Here is a 13,114-nt window from a genome sequence, read left to right on the forward strand (position 1 = left end):
TGGCTGCTCTTCGATTTACTCCAAATCATTATTCATATTCGTTTTCTGCTAATAATTATGTTTCTGAGCACAATTCACGTCTTTTTCTTCTTTTCTCGAAACTCTAGGCCGTTCCCTTCTCATCAAAACACTATGTGACGTAAGAATTTGTCGGCGCCTTTGAAAAAAAGTGATGAACTCGATTTTACTCTGCTTTCGTTCAGAGTAAAATTTCCAAATGATAGAGGATTAACAGCAGATAAGCGCATTAAATTATGCCGCGAAAATGGACGATTTTAGTATGTTACACGATCACTTTTCGGCATGTTGGTCCAATATCGAAAAAAAAGTGATGGTAAAAAGTGATCGTGTAACCCGGCCTTAAGGCTCAGATAGAGGGGTAGGGAAGAAAAATGAGTCAAGTCTTATCGAATAAAATCTCTAGAAGAACAAGCAGCATCTGCTTCATTGGATGCTGAAGGGCTGAAGGGGCACAGAAATTTTATCTGGAAGCCATGATTATATCTAGCGTAACATCATTTTTAGTCGGCCTTCAATATAATTGAATGCCGGTTACCATAAAGCTTCAGATGCTAAAATTGAAGAGCCTTTACAAACAATTTCAGAGGTCTCTAATTCTCCGTAATTAAATGCAAATGCGAATAATCAAATCCGTAATCATTAAAAAAGCGATGTCTTAGGTCATTACGTCATTGTTTATATTCATTGATCATCACTGACTCATGGGGCCTTTGTGGTCAGCGGTTTCTCATGGTTTACCCGCCAATTTCTGTATCAATTCACCGATTGGTCGAATTAGTCACGTGCTATACAGTCATCTCATTCAAATCGGAAGACAGTTTAGATTTGTGTATCATGCTGTAAGTGCTGTTTGTTTATTTGTCTTGCTACTGTTAATTAAAGGTGAAAATCTGCCGCATTGCTCAAGGAGGTTGTGGAGTATTGAAACTACTGGAAAACTCTTAGCTATTGGTGAAGGAAAGGCAATTCGAATCTAGTGTTTGAAACAGAGGGCCCCTTAGGCCCACATTTGAGCGATTCCACTTCAAGTTCCAACCACCTCAAAGATTTATAGCTCAGGAGTTCTTAAACTACGGAAGTGAAAAATGGATACTCTTGCAAAGAATTTGCTGGGTGAATTCAATTTTGAAGGGAAAAGTTCATTGCCAAAGCCGAATTTTTCAAAACTGTTCAACGATTCTGTTCCAAACCTGATGTCTCCTGCCTCTCCTCGAGAGTTAGCGAGCCCCAAGTCGTCCGATTCGTTTATCGATGAAATAGATTGTCTGGATCAATTTTCATCACCAAATAATTCTCCAGTAAAAGAAACTGGCTCACCTAATGGTGAAAATAATAACTTCTCATGTTCTCCACCTTGCTTAAATAAAGGAATTTTGAACCTACGTTTATTTGACACACCCCATACTCCGAAGACTCTTTTTACCAAATCAAAAAAGGCATTTGCTGACGATCACAAAGAGCAAAAGGGCATCAGAAGTCCAGGAAATCTAAGAAATAGAACTGCATTAAGAGACAAATTTATAAGGAAAGATTTACTTGCTTTTCAAGATAGAAAAAGACCACAGACTGCCCCAAGGCCCGAGAAAAATATTGTGTATGCGAATTTCAACCCTTTTACACCTAACTCAGAAGTTCAGATTAAAGCAAAACGACCGAGAATCCAGCCTCAAAGGTACAGTTTTTTGAATATTTTAAACGAAATAGGACACAATTTGCTGTTGATAAACAAATATATAAGTTTTTATCAAGTTTCATGCTTGAGAATGTCAGGTTATGAAGTGAAAATCTCTATTAGTTCAAACAGTCATTTGCAAACTTTTCTTTTATTTATACCTGATTTGGTGTAGAAATATCAGGTTACAACAATATAACTTTTTCATTACTTACCTACAGTGAGTCAGTGCTTGGCAATGAGGAGGATGAAGACTGTTTTGAAATGGAAGCTGAAGTTTATGGAAACCCAACAAAGGTTACATCTTTATCTTGAATTCTTAGTTCATAAACAAATTTTTCTTAAACAAGCAAATAATGGCAGCAGAGGTGGACAATTCCAGTAAAGAGGTGTTCTCCTGGTGGATGACCATCAGTTTTTCTGTGGATTGCCTATGGCCTGTGGTCTCCCAAAAGAGCAATCTGGCAACAAGGGTGAACAATCCTAGTAAAATTGTGGTCACCCAGCAGTTACCCTGTGTAACAATAAGCAGTCTCTGTGCGATAAAACCAGTTTACCCAGGTGGGTGGGAGACCAAATTATGCACCCCTGGGCAGATCTGGCTCAAAATAGGTCTCAAATGCAGACTGGGCTTTAAACATGTACTTCCCTCAAGGAAGCGAAGTAACACTATCTAATTATGACAAATTGAACTTCAAAAAGCATAGTTGGTCCTGAGAGCAATCAATTTTTTAATAAGATTTGTATGCATTTCCACAGAAATTGGCATTAAAAGACACTAACATATCAAGATATGAAGCAGAGTTTGTTGAATTGGAAAAAATTGGCACTGGACAGTATGGCTCAGTTTTCAAATGCTTGAATCGATTAGGTTTGTTTTATCTGAAATATAATTTATCATGCCCTGAATTCTGTACACTTAGTTTATTCATATAAATTGATTTCAGAAATATATGTTTATTACTACCACCAGTATAAAGTCAAAGTTTAATGGCAATCAGTGAATGCTAAAGTGGTTTAAGTAATCTGTCAGTAATCTATTATTGGCCTATCAAGAAGTGCCTGGGTGGTATCATGCTTACTGATTGGCCAATTATGATTGACAGATCACTAAAGCCTCTTTTAAATACAGATCTGTTTATTACAAATTAAGGCTTTGAAATACAAATCAAGGCTTAATAACCTTTGCTATAAGGGCAACTAAAATTACCCTGTTATCAGATTTAATTCAGACACAATAAGAAGTTCTTCTAGACCACCTATCATAATGAAGCTTTTCTTTATTGAATGTATGTATTTAGGTTCTTTTTCAATAATTAAGTAAAGACTAGACTTTTTTTCTTAGATGGGTGTATTTATGCACTCAAAAAGTCAAAGAAACCTATTGCTGGATCAGTTGATGAGTAAGTATAACTGAATAGACATTGCAAATTTCTATTTCTTATGGAACCAAGGTGTATTTGTTATTTTTGGTGGTAAGAGATTTTAAAGAAAATATCTAGGTATGGTTCTCGCCCACATTCTCTGGCCCTAAGTTTTTACTTATGTTTGATTATCCTCAGTTTGAAAAAATATTCAAGATTAAAACAAATGTCAGTCATGCAGAAATGATGCAACATAACCAAAATATTTTAGCAATAATTGTTTATAAGTAGCAAATTAAAGCTGATCTCAATTTGATAGAAAATTATTTTTGTGTTGTGTCCCTCGTAGGTGACAACCATTTATGCAAGGGCATATAATTCTCTCAAATGAAAGTAATCACTCACAAATTAAAAGACTGGTTATACTTTTCAGTTCATTAGAATATCACTATGCATCTTGTTTTCTTTGTTTAATAGGCAAATGGCATTGAATGAGGTTTATGCACATGCTGTTTTGGGTCACCATCCTCATGTTGTACGCTACTACTCTGCCTGGGCTGAAAATAGTCACATGCTGATCCAAAATGAATATTGCAATGGTAATTAGTTAGCCAAAGTCTTTCTTAAATTCAATCATTGATATTTAGGGGGGGGGGGCGGAGTCTATCTATTTATGATTGCTTAGGTGCATACTATAAAGCTCTTTTAAGCCTCCTCTCTATTAAGTCCCCCCTTATCAAGCAGAAATTTGAAATAAGACCCCCCTATCTATTAAGCCCTCCCCTTTTAAGCCCCTGATGTCAAACAAAGAAAACATTTGCTGTGAGTGGGTCTCTTGACGGGTGTAATTGACGGTAAGATTTTGTTCATTATTTTGTTCATTTATTGATTTTCATAAATTTTTGAAGCTGCTAGCAAAGTTTTTGAGAACATTTGTATGATGTCCTCATAACAAATAATGCATAAGGACATTTTTATCGCATTTTCTACATTGAATTATTAATAAGCCTCCCTCTCTAATAAACTCCCTCCTGTAGGACTGAGAAAAATAAATAATGGTGATCAAGTTCACTGTTGTTTCTAGTGACTTGTATTTTTTTTTGGAAGGGGTTTACTACTTTTTAAATGCCGTGAAAAAACCATATAATTGCTCATTTTTTATAGGTGGGTCTTTGGCTGAAATAATTTTGAAAAATAAGATTAATCATACTGTGATGTCAGAACAAGAATTAAAACAACTGCTTCTTCAACTTGCAAGGGTAAGTTAGTATCAAATTTTTTTACATCAAATTTGCAATTGAAAATTGTATGCCCCATTCTGCATAATGCCCTAAACTTTTTTAATGCACCTTTTTATGGGGCAAAAGATACATTGCGAATTTATTAATCAAGTTTAGGGTATGATAGCTAGATTAATCTTATTTTGAACATTTATTTTGTCAAATTGAAAGGAACCAGCAATAAACTGTATTTTCTTGGACAGAAGCCATCCACATAGAGAAACAAACTTTGGGGAGAGGCTGCTTGAGAAAGGCCCCACCAAAAAAGCTGCACTTTTCCTGGTGTTGTAAAGATGTCACTAGAAAGAAAAGGACCTTTTGAAAAAACTGACCTTATTTGACTCTTGTGATGGTGTACTTTATAGAGAAAGAAACTTTTCCCCTCTTTTATGATAAATTAATAAAACATGAATCATTTTACTTTAACAGGGGTTGAAATATATCCATGCAAAAAATTTGGTGCATATGGACATAAAACCAAGTTAGTTTTACACTTTCATATCATGTGACTGGTATACTTAACCATGTCAGCTCCAGTTTATAACATCAACAAACATGTATGTTTTTTCTGTTCATATGAATATAAATTATAGAAGATACAACAAAATTTGTGTGATATCTTCCTCAATATTATGCTCCATTCAGTGTCAGATAAGAACTACATTTCTATCCCAAATTAATGGAGATTGTTCTGGTGATAATGGAATTAGCATAAGAATTTATTACTAGAGCAAGAAAACTTGCATAAGAAAAAGTTTTACAAGTGATATCAGTACTTTGAATAATCTTTACAGCTTCATAAATCTATTCTACAATCTAATTTCGTTTTTTATTCCATCTTTCTTTTTTCAAAGGCAACATATTCATTCACAAAGTTTGTAACACTGAAGAGCTGAGTAGTGATGATGGCTATGAAGATGAGGATATGGACTGTCTCAGCCCTCTTGAAACAGACCCTGTCGATTCTAGTTTCAGTAACAAGAATTCTCAAAACGTCATTTACAAAATTGGTTTGTTGATGCTATTATTTAGCTAAAGTATCTTTCCTTCTTAGAGTTATTATTTAAAACCTCTCATCTACTGGAGTGTGCCAAAGTATGAGCTTTTGGCAAATGAAATCATCGATTTCTCAAAATTCTACCAAGATACAAAATTTTGTAATGGCTGCAACACAAACTGAAAAGATTTGGAATAGGTTTATTTTATAATATGTCCTTTTTCTTCATTGTGCTCCTCTTCACTGAGTTTCTTTCTCACAGACACCAACTGAATATACCTTGCAATCATAGACTTGCAATCATGCCCACCATGCCAACATTATTTATATATAATGGACTCCTTTGTTCATTTTCCTTGAATCTTTGTTTCTTTTAAAATTTCTTAGGTGACTTAGGACATGTGACATCAGCAGTATCCAACCCTCAAGTAGAAGAAGGTGACTGCAGGTTTTTACCCAATGAAATTCTTCAAGATGTGAGTTTATTGTTTTCATGAAAACAAATAGATTTTAAACACAAATTTTACTTCTCCAAACCGTAACGTATTAACATTGTTTAACACATTCCTGCTTCATAGAACACTGCCTATTAAGTATTTGTTTACTGTTTTTTTCAATCTTTGTTTATGGGAAAACTTCATTCATCTCCAGTCATTGCCAAATTTGTATGAAATTTAACAAATATATAAATTTACAGGCCTCTCGGAAAAAAAAGCAATGTGGGATGTAAACAACCCTTGCGATTTTCACTGCGTGGGCTATTTAGCCCTTGCAGAATTGTTGTTAATTTTTTTATATTTAGTGTTTACAAAGGCAAAAATACATTATCTTTGCAAATTCTTAAACACTATTCACCTTAGGCATTTTTGTGCATAGTACTACCATTAAATTTTGTAATACCACTCCTTAAAACAAGAAAAAAGAGGAATATAACTTTTTTGGAATATAGCGAAGTTCTGTTAGGTTTTTCCAGTCAAATGTGGTGTTTTTGGAAAGCTTAGATTATATGTTGTGACTTGAAAAGAAATTGTTTCGTTTTTGACAGCATGGTGTAACGTTTCTCACTTTCATTATTTGTTGCATCAATCATGCTGGCTATATGTTGTTCATTTCATGCGAAAACAACATATTTCCTATTCCATTGCAAGTTTTAGAAGATAATACAATAGTTTGTTAACATGTGCTATGTAAGGAAACAGCAATCTCCTATTTATAACGCCATTTGATTCTCTTTATTTACTAACACCCTGATAATGAGCGGTAAGTAGTACAAACATTGGAAAACTAAACTGTGCGCATTAAATGAGGACCTTGGTTTGAAAAACTGCGCAGGCAGAAAAAACCCCTCACAAATTTATTTTGCATGGGGTTTGTGCGGGTGCAGGCTAAAGCCCGCGTCTCGGGGAATGGCCTGAATTTATCTGCTTGGAGATCTTCACTTCATTTGTATCAAATCTGTAGCTTATAGATATCTTGTTTTATCTAACTCTCTAGATTTAAGGAAACATATCTGATCTATAGAAAAGTTTCCTGGTCTGTTAGGCTTAGAAAATGTCCAAAGGTATTTCCTATCTTCTTTACTCCTAGCAAATTCTAAACCAACAGATGAGATATTCACCAATGCTTTATGTGGATATAATTCAGGCATTTTTTTAGAATTTCAAAATCTCATGTGCACTGATATTACTACAAATGGCTGCTTTGGAAATTTGCAATTCAGAACATGCATTTATTTTTTTAGAACTATACAAGTCTTCCCAAAGCAGATATTTTTGCACTTGGACTGACTGTGTACCTTGCTGTAAGTATTTTGGACATGTGAACTTTCTTCTTTTTAAGAAACCATTTGGCTGTTAATCTAAAATCAGAAATAATTTATTATTTTATTTTGCAGAGAATAGTTATATGGATTTTTGCAATACTTTACAAAACCCTTATATATATAAGTTGTGTAAATATGATTGGTTTTGAATCAACCTTGAATTCTGTCTGGTTTTTGACTGGATTTAACATACAGAATTTGGTTATGAATTGAGATTTGCTAATCAATCTTAACAATTTTTTTTGATAATGTTCTTATTTGTTATCATGTCAACTTATCAGGCAGGTGGACCTGATTTGCCAAAAAATGGTCCTTGGTGGCATGAAATAAGGTAAAACAATTATCTCAATTATCTTGTCTTGCAAATTGATGTTTATGTGTAAGAACATGTTTGTGGTTTATTTTATTATGTATAGATAAATACACTTCATTACTTAAGAATAGAAAATATGATTTATTGAGTAGTAGAACATGACAGACCTACATTGCTCAAGCTTCAATTTTAAGATGACAATTGCCATGTCTCTAGGAAGAGGGCCAATCAAAATACAACTGTTCCTATACATTTTGATATAATCTAGAGTAATTTTTAGCAGACCAAAATTTAACTCTGCTATTCCCTTTAATGCAATAACTACTCTACAATTAAAACTAACTTTTACCTTTTTCGCTAGGAATGGAAATCTGCTAACTTTGCCAAACTGTTCTTTGAATTTAAACGAATTAATAAAGGTTAGAAGTTGTATTTTATTGTTTTCCTTTGTTGAATTACAATTTTCTTTCTCTTTTCATAATCTACTTTTTCTCCTTTATAGAGATACAATTGATTATTTATCAACCTTACCATTTTTCGCAATTTTTCAAAGCTTTATCCACGCTAGGGTAAAAAATTTAATGTTTTAATGCTAGTTACAAAGACATATCATTAAAAAACAAATAATACATTGCTATAAATACAGTATTCTTAGGACTGTACAAATGTTCTTTGCACTCCTAACTTTCCACAGCAGATCGTTCCACTGAGTTGCTCCGCCCAGAACCTTAAGTCTGCACAAAGGAACATCTAGTGGTAACGCAATATTACCATATGCACTATTTTAGGAGTAAAGCACTGAACATGGTTTTCATCTGCAATCCCTAGATCTTTATTTGGTTTTCCTTACTTGAATACCTTTTCCTTTTTCCATCGTGGACTATTTTCACCCCTACATTAATGTTGGATATTTTCCATCCTCCTTATTTCTTCTCGTGTCTTTGCCAACAGGTTATGATAAACAAAGACCCGAGCAGTCGACCTTCGGCAGCCTCTCTTCTTTCACATCCGACGTTATGTCCCAACGCTCTCAAATCAAAGGTATATGGTTGTAAACTTCGGGCAGGGGGGAGATGACTTAGCAGAATGAATGTCTTCTTTATGGCTTCGAAAAATTTTGGCTGATGGGAAAAAGCTCGTGACATAGGCTTGGTTCATGAGTGAATTTCACCGAAGTGGTATACAACTAGAAATATGAATATAAGTTGTATTAGTTTAAAGTCACAGTGTCTTGATAGTTGCAACATTCAGCATATCCATCCTTCAGCGCCAAATTTCTACCATCAAATTATTGCCTCTGCTATGTTTTGCACTTATGTTTCTGTCTTTATTTCTAGGCCCAACTGCGCAAAGAATTGAACGCTGAAAAGTTTAAAAACGAGATCCTATCAAGGTAAGAAATAGTTTTTTTAACGTTTTGCTATCTCAATTTTCGTCACGTTTTGAACTATAAGGTACATAACCTTAAGTTTGAGAAATTATTATTTTCTCATATTTCATAGGGAGCTTCAGCAGGCCAGGAATGCGGTTACAAAACCAAGTAATGACCACGTTTCATCAAATTTATCGACGACGCGGAGCTCAAGAATAGTCGGTCAGAAAGTGAACCGCAGCATGAGTTTAAGCATGATAATGTAATAAAGAAAATTTCTTGTGCTATGCTTTCATGGTAAGTTCAGTATGACTCAATTCCTAATCGTTCTACTAAGTTTAGTACAGTTTTAAGTTCAGATTTAAGTTAATTTCAGTTAAGCAATCCGCAAATTGCACTTTTTTTAACAGCTGCAATAAGATTAAAATATACCAAGAGCCTAATATTGGGAGTGTTTAGACATAATTCATTGAAGAGATGTTTAGCTTTGAGACCGTATAATGTGTCATGTTTTTGTGGGCAGATTTAGAAAACCTTATTCAACTTGATCAGATATTGTCAATTGATAATAGCGTTGAATGAGTAGGAAGATGTTTTCATTCGTTTTTCTGTAACTTTTGATTGAAACATATTTCAATAACGTGAAAATTGTTTGCCAAGTGTTTACGAGACAACACCATTACATGTAATTAAACTGCTCGTGTAATTGAATGGCCTTTCGTTCTGAACTGCTCAAGAAGTGTTCTGAACTTCTGTTTTTGCCATTGTCTTTTTGCCATTGTTTTTGCCATTTTCATTTTGACGATATAAAGCGACATTACACAAAATTCTATCGATCTGATATGGTTTAAAATTACAGAAACATGTTCGTAAGGATATTTCATATTTAACTTCACCTGTTTTTGGCTTTTTTTAGGAATTCGCCTTACGATTTGTGACGGCAAGCTTGGATCAAGATAATATAGATATTTTGATGGCCTCGCTGAAACTCAGACTGCCAAACGATTCCCTAGCCGTGATCGCCTGCTACACAATGTTGTCAATTGCTGCGTTTCAGTAATAGTGTAGTTTTGCAGGCGTGATTCCGCTTTTTATATTCGGGTTTCTTGGTATTGTGAAATGAGCTGGATGAAACAGGACATAAGTGGCTATTAATTTTTCAAGATTATTTTGCGCTTTATAATTTGCTCGTATGCAAAAGCCTAGGAGAACCTTTCAGTGTATGGTATGTGTAGTCACTATTAAAATTCGGTTTTATTCTGACGCTTAAATGTTCTGTTTTGTTTTTATTTTATTTTATTAGCTAACAGTCCATTCATTTTAAAACAAAGTAGTTTTGCTTTTATCGACGAATTTTTGTTTCTATCGTATATTTTTAGTAATTTTTAAGAAATTTTAGATGATGCATCCTCCAATTAATTCTGCTGCGGTAAATTTCCTCGCAAGGTCATCAATTTATTTCCACCCTGTGTTACTAGGTTCGTTTGACTAGCGAAATACTTTTCTTCGTAATTCCTTTTCTGAATTTACCATGATACGTGAAACAGCTATTTTTCCATATTTTATCAAAGAAATATAATTTTCATACATATATTCAGTTGAATATTTCAGTTAATCGTTTATTATTGCAACAATATTTTGACCTTGTTAATTTTTTCTTGCCTTGTTTATTCAATTTGTTTAACATGAAACCCAATATTTGTAACTACATCAAATACATCTTGCGTCAAAACGTTGGAAATGCCGCAAATATCTAAGGTTAAAGTCTTTTCTCCATTTCTATCTTTGAATTTTTTTCCAATTTCATTTTCTCAAACATACATGAAAGTATTTACATGTATCTATATTTTTAGTAAAAATGTATATAATTTTATAATAATTAGTTTGAAATTTTTAATGAGATTGATACTTTTAGATAATTAACCCTGGAGTGTTTTGTTGATATATTCTACTCATAAAATTAAGCCCTAATTTTTTTTAAATCGACATAGATCTGGAGGAATGCAGTAGCAATGTCTCCTAGATCTACACAGAATGATTTATCAGACTGATTTTTCTCTACCAGAAAATGAACCCAGAAAATGGCAAAAACAACTTACTATTATAAAACCACACTGGGAAGGGGATGTATTCACTTTATTTCACCCACACAAAGCCACAAGATCATTTCTTAAGACATTTTTGAGCATGTAACCCTTTAATTACCCTGTCATAGACAAAGTAGGGACCGGAAGACACGTGTCCATTCACCTTTCAGCCAGTACGGAAAGATAAGCGTGGCATAATTTGTTGGTGCACAGCTTGGTGCACAATAAATAATTCTGTCTTTGCTGTACAAATAATTCAGATCTTGAATGGTGCACAGAAAGTCTTAAAGAATTATATTCTAGTTAAATTGACAAGCGGACTTGGAAGGGGCAGCAAAATCACATTACTGGGCTCGAGTTGACAGCATTATGGGACTAAAAACGCACTAATATGAATCACAATCTGCATGCCTATGGTTTTATAGCATTTGTTTTTTGCTATTGCGATATCGAGACCTATTTGCAGCTCTCAGGGATGCCCCGTTTCCTACCTCCCCCTTTCCACGTTTGAGGTGCCTCCTACGTCTGTGTATCGATTTATTTCGATTTATTTAATAAGTAATCTATGAAGTTATTAGATGTTCTTAGAGAATTTGAGAGAGGTTTGGTATCGATATCAACAAAAAGCCAACTTAAGTCATTGGGGGTAGGGGGAGTCAAGCTTGCCCTGCCACGTTCTTGGGCAGAGCATGAACTTAGCGAAATAATTTTAGAATGGAATTTTCTCTAAATGTTTCACCTTTGATGATTTTATACAACCGTAGCCTCGTTATCGATTAGGTTGTTAAGTACTTCAGGTAACCAATTTTGTGCCTGACCCAACTTCAGCAAAGAGGTTCTCTGTCCACAACTTCAGTCCTCCTTAAACGATAAATTGAGTTGGCAAGCTATTTGAAGATGCTATGAAAACGAAAGGACGATAAACACAATTATCTGATCTTTTTACAAATAATGGCTCCCGGCAAAAAGGACCTTAAGGAAGAAAACGTTTTGATGTCAAGCTTAGTCCCACTTGAAAAGCGAACAAATGAAAGTAAACTGAAGATTGTCTGCGTTGTTAAAGATGAAACAAATGCAGATGGAAATTGCAGAGAAATAGTTCAAAATCTATGCGGTGATACCTCAGTGATGAAATTATATGAATTTATTGCAGAGACAGTTGGCTATGTCGTACAGTCATTTTCTTTGGTGTTTTTGAAACCTACCTCAGATGGAAAGAGTTTTGAAGAAGTCATCCTTGAAAACGAAAGTTGCACTACTTTGGCAGAAGTTGTTGGAAAATCAAAAGGGAAAAGAAGTAATTTTTTGATAAAAAGAAAGAATGGCAAAAATCCAGTTAATAGGATACAGCATCCAACGGTAACAAATAGCTATATATATATATATATATGCATTTAAATTATTATCATTTATAAACTACATATTTATTCTTTTAGATTTTGGCTTTACAAAATTGATGTTTACAAAAAAGTCAAGATCCCATTAAACCATAAATACATTGTGTTCTCAATATTATTACTAAATTCTTTGTATCTTCATATACTCTTGATTTTTCATAATTATTGGTTTAGTGGGTTTTTGAGAAAAGTTAAAATGTTAATCCTTCCTTGGTACTTTTACTTAACATGCCACTTTAAAAAGTCTTGACACCTTGTTGGGATTGGGGAATAAATGAAAAGTTTTGAAATAATCATAGGACTAATCTACAATGGAATCCCAATAAATAGGATTATAACTAACTTTTCGGTTTAATAAAAAATTTCTGGCCCCTTGAATTCTGCCTAACTCTGTTCAAATTACCTAGGTATAACAAATTACCTAGGTATAACAAATTACCTAGGAATAACAAATCCCATGTATAACAAATTCTCATCATTACAAATCTAATTGTGGGTCCCTTGATCATAATTTTCCTCGAAATTACAAACTTTTCTAAAAATGTTTATTGCTATTTTGGTCTACTTATTCCCAGTGTATCATTATTGTCATCAGCAAAACACACATTAACAAACATGCATTGGCAAACACTTTTTCAAAGCATAGACATTTCAGTGAACAAATCTAAACACAAAAAGACTACAACAGACATTTGTGTCCTCGAATTTAAGAGGAGCATTAAGTGTTGTGAACAAGATTTCATTTGCGATCGATAATTTAGCGAAAGTAGTACATACAACATCTGGCTA

General features: G+C 33.9%; 2 protein-coding genes across 2 annotated transcripts in view; both read left to right on the plus strand.

Moving 5' to 3' along the window:
- The first annotated feature begins 794 nt into the window (after positions 1–794).
- LOC135685537 (wee1-like protein kinase 1-A) lies at positions 795–10,764 on the plus strand. Its single transcript, XM_065201550.2, has 16 exons — positions 795–1,693; positions 1,915–1,990; positions 2,453–2,564; positions 3,039–3,096; positions 3,535–3,656; positions 4,222–4,316; positions 4,767–4,818; positions 5,192–5,347; positions 5,722–5,810; positions 7,076–7,135; positions 7,438–7,487; positions 7,831–7,888; positions 8,421–8,510; positions 8,807–8,862; positions 8,972–9,138; positions 9,758–10,764. The coding sequence occupies exons 1-15, from the start codon at positions 1,107–1,109 to the stop codon at positions 9,105–9,107; spliced, it is 1,797 nt and encodes a 598-aa protein (XP_065057622.2). The 5' UTR covers positions 795–1,106; the 3' UTR covers positions 9,108–9,138; positions 9,758–10,764.
- Positions 10,765–11,713: 949 nt separating this feature from the next.
- The window catches only part of LOC135696742 (ubiquitin carboxyl-terminal hydrolase 47), a 43,686-nt gene continuing 42,285 nt past the window's right edge, over positions 11,714–13,114 (plus strand). Inside the window, exon 1 of the mRNA XM_065216238.2 lies at positions 11,714–12,287. Within this exon, the coding sequence (XP_065072310.2) occupies positions 11,880–12,287 (408 nt within the window). The 5' untranslated portion in view covers positions 11,714–11,879. The remainder of the gene's footprint in view (positions 12,288–13,114) is intronic.

The sequence above is a fragment of the Rhopilema esculentum genome, chromosome 17 (genome assembly GCF_057945365.1).
Source record: "Rhopilema esculentum isolate cy_ngs chromosome 17, ASM5794536v1, whole genome shotgun sequence".
In the NCBI taxonomy this organism is placed as follows: Eukaryota; Metazoa; Cnidaria; class Scyphozoa; order Rhizostomeae; family Rhizostomatidae; genus Rhopilema; species Rhopilema esculentum.